Source organism: Dreissena polymorpha, chromosome 1 (genome assembly GCF_020536995.1).
Source record: "Dreissena polymorpha isolate Duluth1 chromosome 1, UMN_Dpol_1.0, whole genome shotgun sequence".
In the NCBI taxonomy this organism is placed as follows: domain Eukaryota; kingdom Metazoa; phylum Mollusca; class Bivalvia; order Myida; family Dreissenidae; genus Dreissena; species Dreissena polymorpha.
The window spans coordinates 135,273,078-135,298,835 of NC_068355.1; the positions used below are offsets into that span (position 1 = coordinate 135,273,078).

At 36.2% G+C, this 25,758-nt stretch overlaps 1 protein-coding gene across 1 annotated transcript in view; it reads left to right on the forward strand.

Annotated features, from left to right (window-relative positions):
* Positions 1-25,758, forward strand: part of LOC127853541 (tetratricopeptide repeat protein 17-like) — a 78,710-nt gene that overhangs the window by 21,024 nt on the left and 31,928 nt on the right. The window contains exons 11-15 of the mRNA XM_052388152.1: positions 30-107; positions 4,102-4,223; positions 12,022-12,045; positions 14,260-14,283; positions 22,528-22,698. Of these exons, the coding sequence (XP_052244112.1) occupies positions 30-107; positions 4,102-4,223; positions 12,022-12,045; positions 14,260-14,283; positions 22,528-22,698 (419 nt within the window). The remainder of the gene's footprint in view (positions 1-29; positions 108-4,101; positions 4,224-12,021; positions 12,046-14,259; positions 14,284-22,527; positions 22,699-25,758) is intronic.

A 25,758-nucleotide genomic window follows, 5' to 3' on the forward strand; every position in this document is an offset into this window, starting at 1 on the left:
ATTGATGACCTCTGACCTATGTTTTGCAGGCAGTTCATGTCCCCAGCCTCGGGGTCCCAATGAACCAGCTATCCCCAATCTCTCACCTAGGGAGGAGGAATTGCTCAGTAAGATTTTTTTGTAAATTGATTTAAACTTAATTTAATTATTGAGCCTTATGCTGGGAAAACTGGGATAATTGCATGTGCGTGAAGTGTCATCTCGTATAAGCCTTTGCAGTGCGCATATTTTTCAAAGGAATTCTCTTCTTAGCAGAAATCTGGTAAAGACAGAAAGTTTCGTCTCTGATTAGCTAATCTGGGACAAAACTTTATGCACATGAAATAGCTCAGTTTTCACTAAACAAGGCTCTATAAATGGATTCTAATTTCATTTGAGCCAGTATTCTTGAAGGTCCATAACGAAATGTTAACTGATTAGTGAACATTTTCAGATAAAATTTTCTGTGTGAAAACCAGTGTTTTGTGCTTGCAAAAGGATATAATATTTGTCATTATTGTAATATTTTCTTGATGGAAACATTTGAATGTAATGAAACATAAATAAAAAAAAAATATGCAGCAACTTAGATATACTTTGGGGATTAAGAAGTTTTCACTTAGGAGCTAGCATAGAATATAGTCCCACTTTGTGTATGCTTTATGCAAGCACCTTTGCTTGATTGCATAGTAAACCATATTATCTGGAATTTGCATGCTTTGTATTAAAGCTTGTTTGTATGTACATTGTATAATATTGCATGCTTCATATTTAGCTTACCTAAACACAACATGCTTAGGGTGGGCTTTTGTGATTGCCTTTTGTCCCTTACTTTTTGTATCCGCTCTTCTTGAGACTTGGTCAGAAGATTTGTTCCTTGTGATATCTTGGCCTGAATTTTTAAACTTGGTCATATGAGATCAAAACAAATTTCACTCGGCAAAATTAAACAAAAAGTTCATCCTCTAGAAGTCTTGTTATCTCCACCAAATTTTTTTTTGGAGGGGATATAGTAATTGGTCCCGTCCGTCTGTCTATCCGTCCTTCTGTCTGTCCTTTCGAAACTTTGTCCGGAGCATTACTCCAAATCTATTCAATGGATTTACTTTAAACTTAGAATATAAACAGATGGCAACTAGGAGTTGTGCAATGACCAAGAATCATTACTCTATCTACCTTAGTTTTTATGTTCCCCCAAAATTTTTTGGGGGAGCATATAGTCACCGCTTCGTCAGTCCGTGTGTGTGTCCGTCCGTCCGTGCACAATTTTTGTCCGGGCTATTTCTCAGGAATTAATGACCGGATTTCAATTAAACTTAATGGGAAGCTTCACTACCTAGAGGAGTTGTGCATATTATCAGCCGGTTCTGGTCGGATGATTTTTCACAGAGTTATGGCCCTTTGAAATTTTCCATTAACTGTACATATAGTGCAATTCTTGTCCGGGCTATTTCTCAGCAACTAATGACCGGAATTCAATGAAACTTTATGGGAAGCTTCACTACCAAGAGGACATGTGCATATTATCAGCGGGTTCTAGTCAGATGATTTTTCACAGAGTTATGATCCTTTGAAATTTTCCATTAACTGTACGTATAGTGCAATTTTTGTCCGGGCTATTTCTCATCAACTAATTACTGGAATACAATGAAGCTTTTGGAAAGCTTAACTACCTTGAGGAGATGCGCATGTTATTAGTGGGTTCTGGTAAGATGATTTATTTAGAGAGTTATGGCCCTTTGAAATTTTTAAGTTGCTAAACCATCCATCGTATTATTTTGTCCAAAGTTATGCCCATCAAGACGTTTCCTTTTATCTGAATATATAGTGCAATATTGTGACAAAAAAAACCTTTGGGGAGCATCACCCGTCTCCGACCGTTTCTTATTTAATTATCTCCCCATTTATATAATTTTAAAGTAAATTTTTGTCCGGAGCTTAACTCTAAATCTTTTGAAGGGATTTATTTGAAGCTTGAAATATAAACAGGTGGCAAGTAGGAGAAGTGCAGTGACTTAGAACCATAACTCTATCTACCTTAGTTTTTCAATAATCTCCCTTTATGTAATTTCAAAGTAAATTTTTGTCCGGAGCATAACTCTTAATCTACAAAAGGGATTTACTTGTAACTTGAAATATAAACAGATGGCAAGTAGGAGAAGTGCAGTGACTAAGAACCATAACTCTATCTACCTTAGTTTTTTAATTATCTCCCATTATTTAATTGCAAAGTAAATTTTTGTCCGGAGCATAACTCTGAATATACTGAAGGGATTTACTTGAAACTTCAAATATAAACAGATGACAAGTAGGAGAAGTGCAGTGACTAAGAACCATAACTCTATCTACCTTACTTTTTAAATTATCTTCCTTTATTTAATTTCAAAGTACATTTTTTTCCAGAGCATAACTCTAAATCTATTGAAGGGATTTATTTGAAACTTTAAAGGCTCTATAAAGGTCACAAATCCAATTATTATGCATATCAACTGGTCTTATTTTTACCTGATATCAGTTACTCTTGCTTAAAAACTGCTAATAACACAGCTTAGGTACAACGTTGTCAAGAATTATGGAAGATAAACCCGTTTCATAATTGGAAGAAATGTTTACATTTTTGCAACTAATGTGATGTGTAGCCTCAGAGCGTTGACATATGCTAAAAATAGCCGAAAGAAAATTCAATTTTAATTCTATTTTAACAACTTTTCACCAGCAGAAAGTAACTTATTAGATCACTACAAACGTTTTTACCATTTAGAAAGGACCTACTTTGTGAGTGATACCGGAAAACGTTTTCAGTCGTCGTTATATTTTTGGTGACCTGAGTCACTTTCACTTTCTCTTTTTCGAGTAAACAGCAATGTAAATAAACTGATTGTTTGTAAACCCAATTGACTTGGAGGACACTTTATTTTGAGCTCAAAACAAGTTGTATTGCTCATTTTTTTATTATTATGTCCAATAGCATATATATATTGTTTTTTGATAACCTTTATAAATAAAATATGAAAAAAATATTTAAAAATGTGTAAATAATTACGTATCTTCACCTTTATAGAGCCTTGAAATATAAACAGATGGAAAGAAGGATAAGTGCAGTGACTAAGAACCATAACTCTATCTACCTTAGTTTTTTAATTATCTCCCTTTATTTAATTTTAAGGTAAATTTTTGTCCAGAGCATAACTCTAAATCTGCTGAAGGGACTTAATTGTAACTAGAAATATAAACAGATGGCAACTAGGAGAAGTGCAGTGAACATGAACCATAACTCTTTCGGCCGTAGTTTTTTAATTATCTCCCTTTATTTTTGTTATTTTTATTGTATTTTATTTTTTTATTTTTTATTTATTTATAATTCTCAGTTATAATTTATTTAATTTCATATTAAATATTTTAGCTTTTCAATTTTTAATATCTCCCTTTATCTAATTTTACAATAATATTTTAATTTGAACACTGAAGTATTCACTGTAAAATGAATAGATGAGTTAAAGGAAAAATACAGTGATCAAGAACAGTAACTGTTTATAGTCTTTTTTAATTACCTCCCTTTCTTTTATTTCCATATATTTTATTCTCTACAGCATAACTCCAACACTGTATAACTAATTGATCCTTGAAATATAAATAGATGACACAGGTGCCATGTTTTACAAATATAATTCTGCTCTCTAAAACAAATGTTGTCATACAAGCAAACACATTTCGGCGGGGATTTGGCACTACTGTGACAAGCTCTTGTTTATATTTCAATCTTCATAAATCTTTGTGAGAAGGTTAGTTGAAAAACATGGCAACCAAGCTGCGTATTTCCACTCTAGAAGTCACATTTATTGTCCAATCTTCATGAAACTTGATCAGAACACGACTGTGCTTCAATAATACAATATCTTGTTTGAGTTCTAAAATGGTGCCAGTTTGTTGAAAAACATGGCTGCCAGGGTTGTTGCACTTTATTGTATGTGGTGAAACCTTGTTAACTCTCTAGAAGTCCCATATATGGTCCAATCTTCATGACATTTGGTAAGACACTTTATGCACATGCATTAAGCCTTTTTTTTCAGAACAATTCTGACGCACATTTCCTATATCATCTTATGCATGGAACCATTCCAGGAAGAGATATCAATGCGGCGGATTTGGAGTCCAGGATGTTACAGGCACACGAGGTCCGTGTTGAGGACTTCCTGGGCACGCAGTCATGTGACACTGAGGACTGCAAGAACCTCAAAGTGCAGGTGAGCAGTAGCTTGCATACAGTTAAAACATCATTTTATTTTCTGGTCCTGCAATTATTTTAATTCATGGAATAAGTCATGGGTGGGTATTCAAAAAGCTCCTGATCAAAATGCTTTGAATAAAAAAAATCATTAACTATCTTGTGTCATTGAAAAGCCGTAACCCTTTATCACTCAGACACGCACTTTAAACTGTTTGTAGTCCCTTAAAAAATCAATTGAATTAAAGACCTTTCTTACTAGATTCAAGTTTTTAAAGGCTTCATATCAAACCATTAGATACTGATGAGAAGCAAACAGCATAAAACCTGAAAAGACTGCGAGTTACTGGCAGGCTGTTCTAGTTTGATGCTGGTTGCATGTGCCCTTATCAATTTACTTATGAGCAGGAAAGGGTTAAGCATCATTTTGCTTTTCTAGCCCTGCAAGTATTATAATTCATGGAATCAGTTTTGGACCTGTATTCACAAAGCTTCTTAAGGGAAAAACTATGGAAATTCCATACGTTGAAAAATATTCTTTAGTATGAGGTATTATTTATAAATGCCTGAAACAAGTAAAACTTGCATAAAGTATTCATATTTTATTGTGTGTTTTTGACTCACCTGAGCACAACGTGCTCATGGTGAGCTTTTGTGATCACCTTTTGTCTGTCGTCCGTTGTCCGTCGTACGTTGTCCGCTGTGTGACGTCAACATTTGCCTTGTTCACTCTCTAGAGGCCACATTTATTGTCCAATCTTCATGAAATTTGGTCAGAAGATTGGTTTCAATGATTTCTTGGGTGAGTTTGAAAATGGTGACATTTGCTTGAAAAACATGGCTGCCAAGGCGCAAGGCATTTTTCCTTATATGGCTATATATGGCTATAGTAAAATCTTGTTAACACTCAAGAGGCCACATTTATTGTCTGATCTACAAGAAACTTAGTCAGGAAATTCATCTTAATAATATCTTGAACGTGAACGAATATGATGCCGGTTGGTTGAAAAACATGGCCGCCAGGGGGCGGGGCATTTTTCCTTATATGGCTAAAGAAAAACCTTGTTAACACTCTAGAGGCCACATTTATTTTCCAATCTACATGAAACTTGCTCAGAAGATTTGTCCCACTGATATCTTTGATGAGTTCAAAAATGGAAACGATTGCTTGAAAAACATGGCTGCCAAGGGGTGGGGCATTTTTCCTTATATGGCTATATATGGCTATAGTAAAATCTTGTTAACACTTTAGAGGCCACATTTATTGTCCAATCTTAATGAAACTTGGTCAGAAGATTCATCCCAATAATATCTTGGACGAGTTCAAAAATGATGCCGGTTGGTTGAAAAACATGGCCGCCAGGGGGCGGGGCATTTTTCCTTATATGACTATAGTAAAACCTTGTTTACACTCTAGAGGCCACATTTATTGTCCAATCTTGATGAAATTTGGTCAGAAGATTTGTCTTAATGATATCTTGGATGAGTTTGAAAATGGTTACGTTTGCTTGAATAACATGGCCGCCAAGGGGCGGGGCATTTTTCCTTATATGGCTATATAAGGCTTTAGTAAAATCTTGTTAACACTCTAGAGGCCACATTTATAGTCCGATCTTCATTTCACTCGGTCAGAAGATTCATCCCAATAATATCTTTGCCGAGTTTAAAAATGATGCCGGTTGGTTGAAAAACATGGCCACCACAGGGGCGGGGCTATTTTCCTTATATGGCTATAGTAAAACCTTGTTAACACTCTAGAGGTCACATTTATTTTCTGATTATCATGAAACTTGGTCAGAAGATTTGTCCTTATGATATCTTGGATGAGTCTGAAAATGGTTTTGGTTGCTTTAAAAACATGGCCACCAGGGTCGGGGCATTTTTCCTTATATGGCTATATATGGCTATAGTAAAACCTTGTTAACACTCTAGAGGCCACATTTATTGTCCAATCTTGATGAAATTAGGTCAGAAGATTGTTCTCAATGATATCTTGGATGAGTTCGAAGATAATTATGTTTGCTTGAAAAAAATGGCTTCCAAGGGGCGGGGCATTTTTCCTTATATGGCTTTAGTAAAATCTTGTTAACACTCTAGAGGCCACATTTACTGTCCGATCTTCATGAAACTTGTTCAGAAGATTCATCCCGATAATATCTTGGATGAGTTTTAAAATGATGCCGGTTGGTTGAACAACATGGCTGCCAGGGGGCGGGACATTTTTCCTTATATGGCTATAGTAAAACCTTGTTAACACTCTAGACGCCACATTTATTTTCCGATCTTCGTGAAACTTGGTCAGAAGATTTGGCCCAATAATATCTTGTTATATCAGGTGAGCGACTTTGGGCCTTTCTGGCCCTCTTGTTTTAAATCTGAAGTTTAACTATATGACACTCCTGAAACATGATCATAGGAAAAATTAGTGTTTCCTATCACCAGAGCGTACTATCTGAAATGGTTTCCTCTGTACTCTGTTTTTCTGTCCAAATATTGATCCTGTGGTAATTCAAAAATATGTATGCTCCCTTGATGTAACTCTGCTGTAGATAGAGAGCCTTCAAAGAATATGCACATTATTTCATGTTTTCATGTTACACAAATTGTGGTTGCTGTGGTCGCAGAAAAAAATAAATATAAATAATCATGTGACAGCTCAAAAAGTACTTGAGCTTTGTAAATGAAACTCAAGGTTGTTGGAACTGATGGAGTTCTTGTTCTGACAACAACATTATCCCAGCTGCTAACTGCTGTTTTGTCTGTGACAATTTCCTCTGGGAAAACTTTGCTTCATGCATGTGCCTAAATTGTCCTGGGAAATCCAGTTAAGGCAGAAAGTGTTATCCCTGATTGGACAGGGCGGACTGCACAGGCTTAACTGGGACTACACTTTATATAGACTAATTAAGCCCTGTTTTCTCAGAGCAGGACTTGTTTGTATGTGATCTCTTTTGTAATTTTCAACATGTTTGAATGTAAGTCATTATTTTCATTTTTTTCATTGGACATGCAAAATACTCAATTTTACATACTTGGTAATATAAAACTTGTAACTGAACCTTGGTCTGGGAAAACAGGGTTTAAAACTTGTGCATATTGTTTTGTCCCAGATCAGCCTATGCAGTAAGCACAGGCTAATGGAGGACAATATTTTTTGCTTATATATATTTTTTCATACTCAGTTTTATATCCAGTAGGGATAAAGATATACATATTTCATAGTAAAAACACTCTTTTATTAATATTTCGCCCAAACGGGCTTTATCAAAGTTTACAAACACGAATTCACTACATAGTTATAACTGTCGTATACACCAATAAAGTAAATGTTTTATAACGTCAAATATGACAGGAAATGACGTCATGACGTCGTACTTTACCATGCGATATACAATTGCGCCAAAATACATAATATACATGACATTTCGTTGTATGGTTCTTATACTTTATCAGAAATTCATGCCCATTGTAATTTTCCAAATTGAATTTGATAATAAAAAGTATTACAATAACATCATATTGTTATATCAATAATAATAACTATATTAATGATAACAATAATTACTATAATAATAATATAGATATTTACTGTACCAACCTAAAAATAATATTCACAAACTCAAAATTCCTATTTTGTAGTCAACACTATTACTATAATATCTCAACACTAATTCTTATTGACTATATTTATCAACATTTAAACAAATTGAAATGATTAATAATTAATTATTTATAATAATTTTAATTCCAATCTTTTAAATGAAGTTAAATTCTAATGTATTGTGTTCATACATTTTTTCATCAAAGGAAATCTCTCCTTAGTGAAAACCCAGTGTTGTACCGGATTAGCCCTTTCAAATTGTACAGGCTAATCTAGATTAGCTGCTTACAAAAACACCAATTTATCTGGCATGAAACTTAACGTTCATGCATTTAGCACCATTTTGGCATGAAAGAGCCTCAAATGCAACTTTTTTGTTAATATGTTAAAACAATGCTCTTGTGGCTTGCTTAATACAGTGCGTTAATATTGTTCCTAAATAAACTTTTTGTGAAAAACAACTTGAATTTATCAAGTTTTCAACTTGTTGATTTAATATACCTTTCTTCATACGCATTTCTTCATGTTTCAAATTTATCTGTTTAACTTTACATGGTTACCCTTGCAAAATTCAGCTATATGTGTCTGTTGTAAATTGCCTTTATTCAGCCATAAATGTAACAGACATACAGACAATTATTGTATAGAAATGGTTTGCTACAGTGGCAGCTCAATGTTGATTTTAAATGTGCACAATAATGCAATTGTGGTACGAATATACATTATATTTAGTTGTAAAAGAAATGACCTAGCATATTTTTGTTGCCTCAATCCTTTCACTCAAATACCTATTATAATTAGCCAGCCAACAAATTAATTAATCTTCCATACCATTTTTGCATTTCATAAGGTTTTATAGATGATACAAATTATAGTAAAATGTTTCTGACTGATATAAACCTTATTAAGGTGATGTGCAACTAGTTGCCCTTTAACGCATTTATGGCTGTTAAAAAATTGTTAACTTTTTAGCTCACCTGAGCGATAGCTCGGGGTGAGCTATTGTGATCACTCACCGTCCCGCGTCCGTCCGTCCGTCTGTCTGTCTGTCTGTCTGTCTGTAAACAATTTGTAAACATCTTCTTCTACTAAACCATTGAGCCAATTTCAACTAAATTTCATGTGGAGCATCCCTAGGTCATGGGACAAAAGAATTGTTAAAAAAAATTTGATCACATAACCAAGATGGCCGCCATGACCATATATGGTAAAAACCTTAAAAAATCTTCTTGTCAAAAACCGCTCATCAGATTTTCAAAAAATTTCACAGGGATGACCTTTCAAGGCTCCCCTGAAAAAGTTGTTCAAAGAAATTTGATTCGTCAAAAAACATGGCCGCAGGAGCTCGTTGAACTTTGCATGTTTATTTGTTTTTGCCTATTTTGTGAAAACTTTCAAAAATCTTCCACATTTTTTGTCCGATCCTTTCCAAATATGCACAGTGTCTTTATATCAATGAGGACACAAACCCTACAAAAAATGAGCATTATTGGTCCATGAAGTACAGAATTACCTCCCCTTGAATTGAGAAAATGGTGTTTATGCAATAAAGTCCAAATTTTTCATCCAATTCTTTCCAAACTTGTAAGGATTTAGCATGGTTCAAACAAGGGAAACAACTACGGTTTATGCATGTTCTTTTTATTACAGATTTGCCTCCCTTAAATTCATTCAAAATCTCATTTTACAGCAGAGATTCCAAATCTGATCTGTAAATGAGCCCCATATTTACTGCCATCGCTAGGTTACCTTTTCCCATTTGATCATTCTTAAGTATTGGTCTTGTAATGCTGCTACTGCTTCTGCTACTGCTACTGCTACTACTACTACTACTACTACTACTACTACTACTACTACTACTACTACTACTACTACTTCTACTACTACTACTACTACTACTTCTACTACTACTACTACTACTACTACTTCTACTACTACTACCACTACTACTACTACTACTACTACCACTACTACTACTACTACTACTACTACTACTACTACTACTACTTCTACTACTACTACTACTACTAGTACTACTACTACTACTACTACTACTACTACTACTACTACTACTACTACTACTACTACTACTACTACTACTACTACTTCTACTACTACTACTAGTACTACTACTACTAGTACTACTACTACTAGTACAACTACTACCACCACCACCACCACCACCACTACTTCTACTACTACTGCCACTACTACTACTACTTTTACCACTACTACTACTACTACTACTACTACTACCACCACTACTACTACTACTACTACTACTACTACTACTACTACTTCTACTACTACTACTACTACTACTTCTACTACTACTACTACTACTACTTCTACTACTACTACTACTACTACTACTACTACTACTACTACTACTACTACTACTACTACAACTACTATTACTACTACTACTACTACTACTACTACTACTACTACTACTGCTACTACTACTACTACTACTACTACACCACCACCACCACCACCACCACCACCATTCACAGTGACAAAAAACGTATTCACACAATGGCTGCTACTACAACTTATAGCCCATATAGGGGGGCATGCATGTTTTACAAACAGCCCTTGTTTCTATGGGATTTTAACCACAACTGTTCATGTTTATCTCCGACACATATTTTTAGGTCACCTGTCATGAAGTGACACGGTGAGCTTATGTGATCGTGTGATGTCCGCCGTCCGTTGTGCGTGCCTGCGTGTGTCCATGCGTCCTTCCGTCAACAATTTGTTTGTGTAGACAGTAGAGGTCAAAGTTTGCATCCAATCTTGATGAAATTTGGTCAAAATGTTTATCTTGATGAATTCCGGTTTGGGATTGTATTTGGGTCATCTGGGGTCAAAAACAAGGTCACTAGGTCAAATAATAAAACAACCTTCTGTAGACAATAGAGGTCACAGTTTTCATCTAATCTTTATGAAATTTGGTCAGAATGTTTATCTTGATGAAATCTGGGTTGGGATTTTATTTGGGTCATCTGGGGTCAAAAACTAGGTCACTAGGTCAAATAATAGAAAAACCTTGTGCAGACATTAGAGATCACAGTTTTCATCCAACCTTTATGAAATTTGGTCAGAATTCTTGATGAAATCTGGGTGGGATTGTATTTGGGTCATCTGGGGTAAAAATCTAGGTCAAATAAATAGAAAAACCTTGTGTTGACAATAGAGGTCACAGTTTTCATCCAATATTTATGAACTGTGGTCAGAATGTTTATCTTGATGAAATCTGGATTGGGATTGTATTTGGGTCATCTAGAGTCAGGAACTAGGTCACTAGGTCAAATCATAGAAAAACATTGTGTAAACAATAGAGGTCATAGTTTTCATCTGATCTTAATGAGTCAGGTGAGCGATTCAGGGCCATCATGGCCCTCTTGTTTAATTTGAAGGCATCAAATAACAGATTGCAATTAGAAAATGTGTAATTCGTGTCATACTTTTAATGCCCCCTTCGAAGAAGAGGGCGTATATTGTTTTGCAGAATGTCGGTTAGTCTGTCTGTCGGTCAATCTGTCTGTAGACCAGTTTGTTACCGATCAATAACACGTCAACAAATTGACCGATTGGCTTGATACTTCGCATGTGCATTGGCTTTGGACAGTAGATGACTCCTATTGAAATTGGGGTCACTAACTCAAAGGTCAATTTCACTGTCACAATAGGTGTGAACATCGTTTCAGATCAATAACTTGTCAGCGAATTGATTGATTGGCTTGATACTGTACATGTGCATTGGCCTTGAACAAAAGATGACCTCTATTGAAATGGGGTTCTTAAGTTCAAAGGTCAAGGTCACTGCAACATTTTGTGTTAATTTGGTTTTTGTTCTCCTTAAATGAGGTACATGGATTGTGAATCTTTACTTTCATTGGTGTTTATTTATTAATTTCTTCTTATTAATTTTGATCTCCCAGTACTGGTTCTAGTTCTAGAAAACGGAATCAAGAGCGTTTCAATAAGCATAAGGCTTTCAATGCAATCGATCTGAAATAAATTGGTTTAAAATAATTAATAATTTGATACTTTTCCAGACTGTTTCATGAAACTTTTCTTCAGCAACTGTTTTTGTTAAAAAAGCATCTCATTTGTTGGATGAAAGTATAAAAAAAACACCTAAATTATCATGACTTATCTTGCAATTAAACGCCATCTCTACATACTGGTATGATTATTTTTATTTTAGATGGTAGTTGTAGATTATATGGAGGTAAGATGTTTCAACATGAAAAGCAGATTATGTTTGACCATGTCTGAGGGATTCATCTGTATGTGCAATCTTTTGTATCATTAAAGAAGGCAAGCTTATCTGGGATGACACTTTACAAACATGAATTAAGCCCTGTTTTCCCAGACCAAGGCACATATGCTGCCTAGTTAGACAACAACATAAGAATTTATGAGACACATGGAGACAAATATTGTAGGAGTATGCATATTAACTTAAATGTCACCAAAAAGTCATCTTGGTAATCAGAAGCAGCAGCAACACTCATCTTGTCATCAATAATCAGTCATTGTCAACATAGAGAATAATAGGTTAGTGTTGATTATAGATAAGGTTTATCATGCGAGGCTTAGAAAACAAAAAGCACAAGCTTTGGCGAATTCTTTTTCGTTTTCGTGCCGAGCATGATAAACCTGATCTATAATCAACACTTATCTATCATTGTATTTATCCCACTTTTTATTCAGTAAACCTTTGTTATTATGCTCCCCCAAATTTTTTTTGGGGGTGGGAGCATATAGTCGCTGCTTCGTCTGTCAGTCCGTGTGTCAGTCTGTCCGTGCACAATTTTTGTCCTATCTATTTCTCTGCAATTAATGACCGCAATTCAATTAAACTTTATGGGAAGCTTCACTACCAAAAGGAGATGTGCATTTATCAGCCGGTTCTGGTCGGATGATTTTTCACAGAGTTATGGCCCTTTAAAATTTTCCATTAACTGTACAGACATGTATAGTGCAATTCTTGTCCGCGCTATTTCTCAGCAACTAATGACCAGAATTCAATTAAACTTTATGGGAACCTCACTACCAAAAGGAGATGTGCATATTATCAGCCAATTCTGGTCGGATGATTTTTCACAGAGTTATGACCTTTTAAATTTTCCATTAACTGTACATATAGTGCAATTCTTGTCCGGGCTATTTCTCAGCAACAAATGACTGGAATTCAATGAAACTTTATGGGAAACTTCACTACCAAGAGGAGATGTGCATATTATCAGCCGGTTCTCGTTGGATGATTTTTCACAAAGTTATGGCCCTTTGAAGTTTTCCATTGTACATATAGTGCAATTCTTGTCCGAGCTATTTCTCAGCAACATATTACGGGAATTCAATGAAACTTTATGGGAAGCTTCACTGCCAACAGAAATGTGCGTATTATCAGCCGGTTATGGTCGGATGATTTTTCACAGAGTTATGGCCCTTTCAAATATTTTATAAACTGTACATATTGTGCAATTCTTGTCCGGGCTATTTCTCCACAACTACTGACTGGAATACAATGAAGCTTTATGGTAAGCTTCACTACCTTGAGGAGATGAGCATGCTATTTGTGGGTTCTGGTTAGATGATTTATTTAGAGAGTTATGGCCCTTTGAAATTTTTAAGTTGCTAAACCATCCATCGTATTATTTTGTCCAAACTTATGCCCGTCAAGACGTTTCCTTTTATCTGAATATATAGTGCAATATTGTGACAAAAAAACCTTGGGAAGGATCACCCGTCTCCGACGGTTTCTTGTTTAAACAAAATTAGTTTAACTGGATAATTTCGCTGGATTTATAACGTTATTTTGTCGAAAAAATGATGTCATTTCGTGCCGTGGCTTTATAGCAGAAATGGGGCTTTAATCAACCCAATTCGCTGTAAAAGTGGAATAAATTATGATAACTGAGTGTCGCTGTGGGAAAACAGGGATTAATACATGATTGTAAGGTCTATTACCAAATGAGCTTATGCAGTCCACACAGACTAATCATGGATGACACTCTCTGCCTATACTTAATTCCTGTAAACCTAAATGACAGTTAAACCTGAAAGTGTCCCAGAGCGACACTCAATTAAAATCATTATTATAATATCCATCAAATTACCAAATGTGTGCATTCTCATCATATATACTGATAGTCTTGATTGACATCACTTTATTTATTATGATCATTATCATCATGATGATGTTAATTGTCAATTTCTGGATCGTTTCATTTATATTTAAATTATTATTTTAATCATTTTATTATCATTAAAAGTGCTATTATCATATTCATGAGCAGCAACATGATTATCAACATGATCTTTATCATCATGGACATAATCATGAGCAACATGATCTTTCTCAACAACATTACCAACAACATCATCATTATCATCATTGTGTACAGGATAACAGAGTTCTGTGTTTGTTTTGCTCCAGTGTTTAGTTCCTCTACAGCCACAGGCAAGTGACATATTGTAACATACCATCCTAGCTGTTCTTTGTATTTCAATAGATGTGTACCTCAGTCTGAGGAAACAGGGCTTATTGCATGCATGTAAAGTGACCTCCCAGATTAGCCTGTGCAGTCCACACAGGCTAATCAGGAACAACAATTACCGCCTAAACTTTTTGCTAAAATGAGTGTTTCTTTTGAAAAATTCCATAAAAGTGGAAAGTGTTGTCCCTGTTATATCTGAGATAACACATCATGCACATTCATTTGAGCTCTGAGAAAAATGGGCATAATGCATGTGAGTAAAGTGTCTTCCAGATTAGACTGTGCAGTCCGCACAGGCTAATCAGGGACAACACTTTCCGCCTAAATTGGATTTTTGCTAAGAACGGACTTCATTTTAACGAAAAATGTCATAAAAGCGGAAAGTGTTGTCCCTGATTAGCCTGTGAGGATTGCATAGGCTAAACTTGGAGGACACTATACACAGTCTTGCATTAAGACCAATTTTTTCAGAACAAGACTCATTTAAAGCCTGTTTTCTCAGAGCAAGGCTCATTTGTATAACGTATATCTCTGTTTAATTTACCTGTCATTGCTGTGGTGAGCATTTCGTAATTTCTTGTAGACATTAAATCCCATGTGTTTAGATGGATTTATTTACTCTGATCAGTTTTTATTTGAAATTATAGCATTTTGATTTAGTTTGAAATAAATTGATTCTAGTAATTTTGCAGGTAAAATGATATTTCATTAAAATACATTTATGATCGTCATGATCCATACCTGGAAACAGTGAAAAGTAAAGTCATATAATGAATTATCTTCATTTTCATCTTGTGTCAGAAATTATCTTAATCATAAATGCAACCTCCTTTACTACTAAAATAATCGGCAAGTTTGCGGTTTCATAATGGATATGGTGTTTGGCTATCAATAGGGAGGTCCGAGGTTCCATAATGGATATGGTGTTTGGCTAGCAATAGGGAGGTCTGAGGTTTCATAATGGATATGGTGTTTTGCTAGCAATAGGGAGGTCCGAGGTTCCATAATGGATATGGTGTTTGGCTAGCATTGGGAGGTCCGAGGTTCCATAATGGATATGGTGTTTGGCTATCAATAGGGAGGTCCGAGGTTTCATAATGGATATGGTGTTTGGCTAGCAATAGGGAGGTCTTAGGTTTCATAATGGATATGGTGTTTGGCTAGCAATAGGGAGGTCCGAGGTTCCATAATGGATATGGTGTTTGGCTATCAATAGGGAGGTCCGAGGTTTCATAATGGATATGGTGTTTTGCTATCAATAGGGAGGTCCGAGGGTTCATAATGGATATGGTGTTTTGCTAGCAATAGAGAGGTCCGAGGTTCCATAATGGATATGGTGTTTGGCTAGCAATTGGGAGGTCCGAGGTTCCATAATGGATATGGTGTTTGGCTAGCAATAGAGAGGTCCGAGGTTTGGCTAGCAGTTGGGAGGTCCGAGGTTTTGCTAGCAATAGAGAGGTCCGAGGTTTGGCTAGCAGTTGGGAGGTCCGAGGTTTGGCTAGCAATAGAGAGGTCCGAGGTTTGGCTAGCAATTGGGAGGTCCGAGGTTTGGCTAGCAATTGGGAGGTCCGAGGTTTGGCTAGCAATTGGGAGGTCCGAGGTTTGGCTAGCAGTTGGGAGGTCCGAGGTTTGGCTAGCAATTGGGAGGTCCGAGGTTCCATCCCCACTCTGGGAGCAAGATCTTTTCTTAGTCAACCAAGGTCTGGGTCTACCCAGGAAACATACTCAAGTGTCTCAATGAGCCTTAGGCTTTTAATGTAATTGTGCTATAAATAATGGTTAAAACTTGAAGCAACAAATCAAAGTGCTCATTTATAAGCTGTCTTGATAAATTGACTGTGTTTATAAATTATCATAACTTATAAAATGATAAAGGTTTATTTCTGAACAAATAATCTTTAGAATATTTCAATTCATGATTCCTTACATGTGGCTAGGTTGGAGTTGTTAGATAAGTTTGTTTGTTTCTTAGTTTTGTTGTGTTGTTTTTTTGTCGTTTTTATACGCCCGTCTATGACGGGACGTATTATGGTATACCCCGCGTCCGTCTGTCCGTCCGTCTGTCCGTCCGTCTGTCCGTCCGTCTGTCCGTCCGTCTGTCCGTCCGTCCGTCCGTCCGTCCGTCTGTTAATGTCGTACGCTACGTCAAATATCCTTTGACAGATTTTCTTCAAATTTTAACACAATCTTAATATTGATAAACCCTGATCCCCTTTCGTTTTTGACGGAATTCTGAATTGTCGTTCCAGAGTTATGGGACTTTGTTCGTCAAAATTTCGTGATTTCATTGAATGTCCTACTGTAGCTCAAATATCCTTCGATGGATTTTTTTCAAATTTCAACACAATCTTAATATTGATAAACCCTGATCCCCTTTCGTTTTTGACGGAATTCTGAATTGTCGTTCCAGAGTTATGGGACTTTGTTCGTCAAAATTTCGTGATTTCATTGAATGTCCTACCGTAGCTCAAATATCCTTCGATGGATTTTTTTCAAATTTTAACACAATCTTAATATTCATAAACCCTGATCCCCTTTCATTTTTGACGGAATTCTGAATTGTCGTTCCAGAGTTATGCGACTTTGTTCGTCAAAATTTCGTGATTTCATTAAATAAACTGAAGTAAAAAAATGATTCAAAGGGTTATTTATTACCTTACTACTTCATTGGCGAACGACGGGCGTATCATGCGCTCATGGCGCAGCAGTTTATTAAGATTATTTCAGTGAAATCACTGCGGTCAGTAATTCAAATCACAGTCGTCAGGGGTTAGCTGGTGAACCAGAGCAAACTGCACATAATTAATCCTTTACCCCTTATGAATACACTTAATGCGTTTGTCGTACCTTACAAAAGCTCATTTAATTTATATTCTTTTTCACTAGAATGAAGTTTTAAAGGCTTCCTTTCCAACTTTAAGTTACTGATGAGCTGCAAACAGCATAAAACCTGGTTGCAAAAGCCATTTTCACTTTGATTCTGATGGGAAAGTGTTAATATGCCAGTAACTGACGACTGCCTTATTTGAATCAGAGATAGTGGCAGAATTGCCATATACAGTTTTTCATTACCGATCCCCACACACATACGTTGCCAGGCCGGTGATCAAACCCGTTACCCTTGGAAGTTAGATTGTAGTCCAGTGCTGTACTTACTGAACAGGCAGGCCCAATTAGATCCTCAAATATGTGTGAAGTAGAAGTTTCATCATATAAGTCTTATTTGCTTCAGGGATCTTTATATCGTAGCTGAACATTTAAAAAACAAATCAGGTATTAAATACTGCGATTAGCCTCAGTATCTTTCATCTTGTCTTATAAGCTGCTTTGGGAAAACTGGGTCATGAAGGTGCGTAAAGGGTCATCGGGGATAAGCCGGTGCAGTCAATACAGGCTAATCTGGGACGGCTTTTTTTCCTTTAATGGCAGTATATGCTTCAAGAAAGTCTCTTTTAATAAAATACTCCAGTCTTGACTGCCCATCTAATATTGGATGATACTATACGCACATGCACTATGTCTGTTGTTTACAGAGCGGGGCTCATATATTTTGTGAATTGTATTGATGATTAACCTTAAGTAGTAAATTGTATTGATGATTAACCTTAAGTAGTAATATAATTTACCGAATAAAAAGGAATGGAAATACTTGAAGATTTTATGGTAGATGCAGTATAAAGAAAGGCATTTTTTTCTTTTTGAAATTATAGTCCATAGAGCTAGATTGATAGGGAGTTTATTGGAGTCACTTGTCAGTTTGTCTGTCCGTCAATCTGCATAAAACATAATAGCTTTGTGGAGAAAACTAATTCTCCAGTGATTTAATTGAAATTTCAAATATATCATTGTATAATGAATTTAACATGTGCAAGAGCTAAATCTGGAATTTTCCTTTTTATGCCCCCGGTAGGATGGCATATAGCAGTTGAACTGTCAGTCCGTCTGTCAGTCAGTGCGTCCGTCCGAAAACTTAAACATTTGCCATAACTTTTGCAATATTGAAGATAGCAACTTGATATTTAACATGCATGTGCATCTCATGGAGCTGCACATTTTGAGTGGTGAAAGGTCAAGGTCATTCTTCGAGGTCAAAGGTCAAATATATGGCTTCAAAGCGGCGCAGTAGGGTGCATAATGTTTCTAACAAACACATCTCTTGTTTTTTAAAGTCACGTTTGTGACAAAGCATTGTTTAGATTTCTCACTGGTGTGTATAAGTGCAATAAGTATGTGAATACAAAATTATGGAAAAATGACACGTATACATTTTTAAATTAACAATAGGTAAAACTCCATACCTAGTATTGAATTTTCTTAATATACAGTTTTGGACTTCGATGTGGGTAAAAGAACCGTATTAACAAAGATGTTGTGCCTAATACCAAAATAAATTTAGAGTTACACATTTATTTGAATCTGTCTTGTAAGTTCTGGAGGTAAAAAATGCTTGTTTTTTAGATTTGAAAAAAAGTTGTGTGTTGAATGTTTTGGCTGTTCATTGTTTTTCTTGTTGTAAAACTTCTATTTGAGCTGTGCACTTGGAAATCAGGGCTTTATGCATCTGCAGTCTGCACAGGCTTATCAGAGAGATTTCCCACCTTGATTGGATTTTGTTAAGAAGAGACTTGCTTTAAACCAAAAATTCCATAAAAGTGGAAAGTATCGCCCCTGAAGAGCCTGTGTGCATTGTGCACACATGCATTAAGCTTGGGGTTTTAGAGGCTGGCTCATTTCCAATATTGTAAATGGTGTAGGTACTTTTTAGCTCACCTGAGCACAATGTGCTTATGGTGAGCTTTTGTGATCGCCTTTTGTCCGTCGTCCGTCGTCAACATTTGCCTTGTGAACACTCCAGAGGCCACATTTATTATCTGATCTTCATGAAACTTGGTCAGAACATTTGTCCCATTGATACCTCGACTGAGTTCTAAACTGGGTCATGCTGGGTCAAAAGCTAGGTACTAGGTCAAAATAAAAAAGAAAAACCTTGTGAACACTGTGGAAGTCACATTTGATGCCCAATCTTCATGTAACTTTGTCAAAATGTTTGTCTAAATGATTTGTTTTTTATGGTTCTGGTCTCTTGGAAAAACATGGCCGCCAGGGGGCGGGGCAGTATTCCTTATATGGCTATAGAGAAACCTTGTTAACACTCTAGAAGTCACAATTTTTGCCCAAACATCATGAAACTTGGTCAAAACATTGGTTTCATTGATATCTAAGACGAGTTAGAAAATGGTCCAGATCCGTGAAAAAACATGATCTACAGGGGGTGGGGCAGTTTTCTCTATATGTATATAGTGATAACACATGAACACTGTAAAAGTCACATTTTTGGTCCAATCTTCATCACACTTTGCTTTTAGGATTTGCGTTTAGGTTTAGAAAAATTATCATATTCTATGTCGCTTCAGATAGCAACTTGATAGTTTGCATGCTGTGTATCTCATGGAGCTGCACATTTTGAGTTGTGAAAAGTCAAGGTCATCCTTCAAGGTCAAGGGTCAAATATATGTCTTCAAAGTGGCGCAGAAGGGGGCATTGTGTTTCTGACAAACACTGCTCTTGTTTGCTCATGTTGAAATTTTGTGATCACCTTTTGTCAATTGTCTGTCTTCCGTTGTGCGTCATGAATATTTGCCTGGTGTACACTGTAGTGGCCACATTTATTGTTGGATCTTCCTGAAACTTTGTCAGAAGATTTGTCCCAATGATATCTTGGACGAGTTCAAAAATGGTTCAGGTCTGTTGAAAAACATGGCCTCCAGGGGGCTATTTGTTGTTCATTTTTCATGAAACTTGGTTAGAACATCTGTTCCATTGATATCTTGGGCTGCGAAAGACAGGTCATTTCTTTTTATCTCAGGTGAGCGACTTTGGGCCTTTCAGGCCCTCTTGTTTTATTTCTTGCCTATGTCTCATCATGCTGGGTTTCACTGTACAGTCATTAATAAAAATAATTATTAGCTAGGCGTTTTCGGAGAAAACCCGAGGTATTGTCATAGCCAGCTCGACATCCGCCGTCCGTGTCGTGCTAAAACCTTAACATTTTGTTAAGGTTTGAACATTGGCTCTAAAATCAAATTGCTTCAACCTACAACTTTGAAACTTCATATGTAGATGCCCCTTGCGGAGTTCTACTCGCCACACCCATTTTTGGGTCACTAGGTCAAAGGTCAAGGTCACTGTGACCTTAAAAAAATAAAAATAAATAAATAAATTCTGACAAGCTTTCATTTATTCAAAACTGCACCCGTAGCCGAGCTGGCACCCGTTATGCGATGCTCTTGTTGTAACTAATATTGTTTATTGCCACACGATTAGCACTAAATCATTCAATTATTTATGCGTCCATGTTATGTTTTTCTTACTCTGCTAATTCTAACCCATCCATGAGGTCGCCGTGGTGTAATGGATATGTTGTCCGCCTAGCGATCGGGAGGATACAGGTTCGATCCTCACCGTGGGAGCGTTCTTTAGATCTACCCCAAAGACACCAAGTACTGGTTCTAGGCCCAGGAAACGGACTCGAGAGCATTTATTTAAGCCCTAGGCTTTCGATTCATATTAGCTAAAATAAATAGGTTTAAACTAAACTAACCCATCTAATGAGTTTGGGACTATTTTCCTTGAAATTTCTCAAGTTTGTACCAGGCATGTGTCTAAGGTTGAGAGCAGGACTGTGTTACAGGCTTAAGAGGAGATATCACATAGAGGATTTATCATGAATAATTTAAACCTATAATCTCCCTAGCTATTAAAGGGACCTTTTCACACTTTCCAGCATTTCTTGAAGTTTGTCAGTAAATGCCCTACCCTTTGCCACTTAGATCTGATTTAACCCTTTACAACTTAGATACGTATTTTGCGGCATTTGTAGTCATTTAGAAAGTTAAATTTAATTAAAGACTTTACTAGATTCAAGTTTTAAAGATATCATTTCCAAACCTTAGATACTGATGAGCAGCAAACATCAAAATCCTGAACAGCGAGTTACTTGCAAGCTGTTCTGGTCTTATGCTGTTTGCACATAGCCATTTTCCCTTTGCTTCGGAGTGGGAAAGGGTTAAATAGCTGGATTTTAATTGCAGAACTCTAGAGCTCGATTAAAATGACAAGAATAGTCTAGAAATAGAAAAATATCGATCATCAGCTATGCTCAAACCAGTGTCCTTGGATTTAAACCTTTTGCCCTCAACATGTAGGCAAACATAAGTGCATGCATTTTATACTTGATATAAGTGATTCTAGTGTTGTTGCCATACTTAATGACAACAACAGAAACATTCTGAGTTATAAACTTGTTGCGGCTTGTTGCGCTTGATAATTTTATTAGTTTCTAGATGATGATAATTCATTGCCAAAGCTGTATTTTCATTACAAGTTTTTGTTGTAAGTGTTAATATGGATGCCTGATTTACAGTGTTCTTGATTTTTGACAAAAAGTTCCCAAATACTTATTTCCACAATCTTTGAAAAAGTCTCTTTAATTGGCTGTGGGTTTCCTTTCCACTCAACAAAAATCAGATTCCTGTATACATATAAGCTGCTTATATAAAAAGGAATAAACTGCTTAACATATCCAAGTGGCACGATTTTGGTTTAGAAAAGTTTAAATATGAGCCTCATTCTGGGAAATATTCACAGGCTAATCAGTGCAACACTTTGCAGTTTTTATGGATTTTTTTATTTAAATAATTTCTCTTCTTAATGAAAATCAAATTTATGGGGACCCTTTGTTTCAGATTTGCCTAATCCGAGATGACACTTTATGCATTTGCATTAAGACCAGTTTCCTCAGAACGAGGCTTATATAATTTCCATGTGTGTGTCTTTTATTTCATGCTGAGTCATCGCTGTATGAATTATGTTTATAAAAAACAAACAAATCCATAATGATCTTTACCTCATTCTGGCGTACATTCTAGACCAGGGGCCAGTCCCCAAACATTAAACTCGAGTACATCAATTGGCAGCTCAGAATGAGGTCAAGGTCATAAGGGATTGAGAATATTAATGCATGTGTGTAAAGTAAAATCCAAGATTCAGGGAAAACACTTTCTGCTTTTAATGTATTATTCCTTTACAGATAGTCCTATTCAAACAAAAACCCAGTTTAGTGGTAAAGTGTTGTCCATGATTAGCCTGTGCAGACTGCACAGGCTGATCTGGAAGGACACTTTACGCACATTTTGCATGCATTGCAGACCGGTGGCCAGTCGCCCCACATCAAACTGGAGTACATCAACGGACAGCTGTACCAGAAACTGATCTTTGCCCCCTCGCCTAATGAGCTCACGGTACAGCCAGAGGACTGCGTCTTGTTCAACGACGGCACAAGGTCGGAAGGTTGCTCGCGGGCAGAATTTGCGGCCTATGTAAGTAGTAATTATTGGTAATGCTTTAGTATTTATAGCACAGAGAATCCCGTAATGAACTTTTGCCTTTGAGAGAGGTCCTGCAAATGCTTTCAAAGAGTGTGTATACAGTCTTTCAAAAGATGTCTTTAGGTAAATTTTAATTAACCAGGATTTCCGAAGGAAAAAACTGGTTATTAGATTGGCGAATGCGGGCGGGCTGGCTGGCTGGAGGGCTGGCGGAACAAGCTTGTCCGGGCCATAACTATGTCGTTCATTGTCAGATTTTAAAATCATTTGGCACATTTGTTCACCATCATTGGACGGTGTGTCGCGCGAAATAATTACGTCGATATCTCCAAGGTCAAGGTCACACTTTGAGTTCAAAGGTCAAAAATGGCCATAAATGAGCTTGTTCTGGCCATAACTATGTCATTCATTGTGAGATTTTAAAATCATTTGGCACATTTGTTCACCATCATGGGACGGTGTGTCGCACGAAAGAATCACGTCAATATCTCCAATGTCAAGGTCGCCACGAGTAAAAATAGATTTTTTTTAAAAACAAACTTACAAAGGGGGTTAATTTTGTTTATTCATTTCAAAAGTTCAGTTTGAGTTTTCTCCCTTTATCAGATTTTTTTTTCACAATGAAAACCTGGTTTTGTGACAATTTTGTCCCTTGTTGCTGTATTATTTTATTTACATAAACTGTTATTTGTAAACAGAAGAATGATAAATAAACCATGAATGGATTTTTGTTTAGAAGAGACTGCCTTTAGGCAAAAAATGCCAGTAAAGGGAAAAGTGTCTTCCCTTATTAGCCTGTGTGGGCTGCACAGGCTAATCTGAGCTGACACTTTCCTCATAAGCATTAGGCCCCGTTTTCTCAAAGCAAGGCTCCATATTATTGAATCAAAGGCTGTTTTAGGTTACTTAACCCTTTGCATGCTGGGATATTTGTCTTCTGCTAAAATGTTGTCTGCTGAATTTCTAAAATTAGAATTTTCTTCGATTTTTTTTCAAAGAATACTATCAGAATAGCAAACAGTTTGGATCTTGATGAGACGCCACGTTCTGTGGCGTCTCATCTGGATCCATACTGTTTGGAAAGGCCTTAAAAATTTGGTTCCAGCGCTGAAAGGGATAAAGTACTAACATGATCAATGTCTCCATTCACATCTTATTATTCATTCATTAAGTACATGTATTTTTAACTTATTCTTGTAGTTGTTATCTTTTTGCTTGTGAGTAAAAATGTCACTTTTGTTCGCTAATTTAAAAATAATAATTCAGTTAAATACGAAAGATTGTACACACACTCTTTAAATATTTCACCATGTGTTGCAATTGTATCCAGCATTTGGCTTCCCAGGTATCAAAGATTTGTTCTGTGGGTATTTATAAGTGATTAGCTTTGTTGTAAAATATTATTAAATGAAATGATTCTAATGGATTGAAGTTAAATATATAATTAACTCATTCAAAACTTATTCAAAACCAAGCAGGAATACCGGAGACGATTGTAGATAGTAATTTATACTTTTAAAGTTTACAAGTTTCAAGATAATGTTGGAATTCTTGGATTCTTATGTCTATAAAAAGGGACAACCAAGATCTAAATGATTCACCCTCTATGTCTATGTTGTATCCTACAATCGTATATATTAAATATACCCTCCCCCCCCCCCTTCCCGCTGTTCATACTCCAAGGGGAAAGTTATGTGTATTGGTGTTCATGCTTGATACATCTGTTAATGAATGTACTTCTTACTATGTAAGCGTAAACAATCATATAACAAATAAATGATGTATTTGACTCTCATGTTGATGGATAATTATCAGTCAAAAGTGGTAAAATAATAAATAATTTGAAACGCTTTTCATAAATAATTTGGGGAAAAAGCATGTTTGACTTGCATAACATTTGCAATATGCTGACAATATATCGAAAGCCTGCGTTATTCAGTGGTAAAGGAATCCCTTGCGAAGGCAATCCTTTTTCATTAACTGTTTAATTTTAACTAAAATTTGAAACCATTCCAATTATTATAGTATTTATAGTAAATATGTTAAAATCACATGTTTTACATACATGTATGACAATCTTTTAACAAGTCAATTCTAAGTCTGTCAAAAGGTTTGACATTGTACAAATACTTTAAAAAAACAAAGGTCTATCAGTGCCATATATTTAGGTTATGCTAGTTGGTTCACCTTGACTCAAGCTTTCATTAAAACACTTTTTACGACACATTTAAATTAACTTACATTTTTGGAGAAACATAATTGTTAAGACAAATTTCTATGATTAGCATTTCTGTAATTTTATTAGTTGTCTTGGTATCCTTCACATGGCCTTCACTTAAGGAACTTATTCACTATTTGTGTCATATTTGTTGACATCTTAATACACGGTCATAACTTCATTATAACTTAATTATATTTAATATTAAAATTTGATTGGGCCCAGTTTTGTATGAATGTTCTGTCAGAGAAAGTCTCAGAGCGGTGTGACAGGGTGCTGCGCCCCTGGACAATTAAAAGTCCCCCTCCTGGCCCCTTTAGTTGTCCTGCCATGGCCGACATTGTGGTTCTGTTTGTAACATAACGATTTGATTGGTGTTGAAAGCATAATGATCATAATTCACAGTAAACAATTATTTATTTCTGGCAGCACCCTGTGCCTGTCTGACTTTCCCTGACAGCTGACCCTTTATAAGCCTTGCTCTCACAAAAACGGGATTTAATGCATGTGCGTATAGTGTTTTCCCAGATTAGCCTGTGCAGTCCACAGGCTTGTCAGGGTCAACACTTTAGTCTTTTCTGGAATTTTTTGTTTAAACCAAGTCTCGTTTTAACATAAATCCAGTGTAGACAGGAAGTGTTGTCCCTGATTAGCCTGTGCAGACTGCACTGGCTGTTCTGGGAAGGCATTTTACGCACATTCATTGAGCCCAGTTTTCTCAGAACAACCCTATATGCTCATGCGGGTGCACATCTGTTGCTAGTTGGTGACCAGAACTTCTCCTTTGTTCTTGCAGCGGCCACACGTATAAGGACGCGGGTATAGTTTCAGCT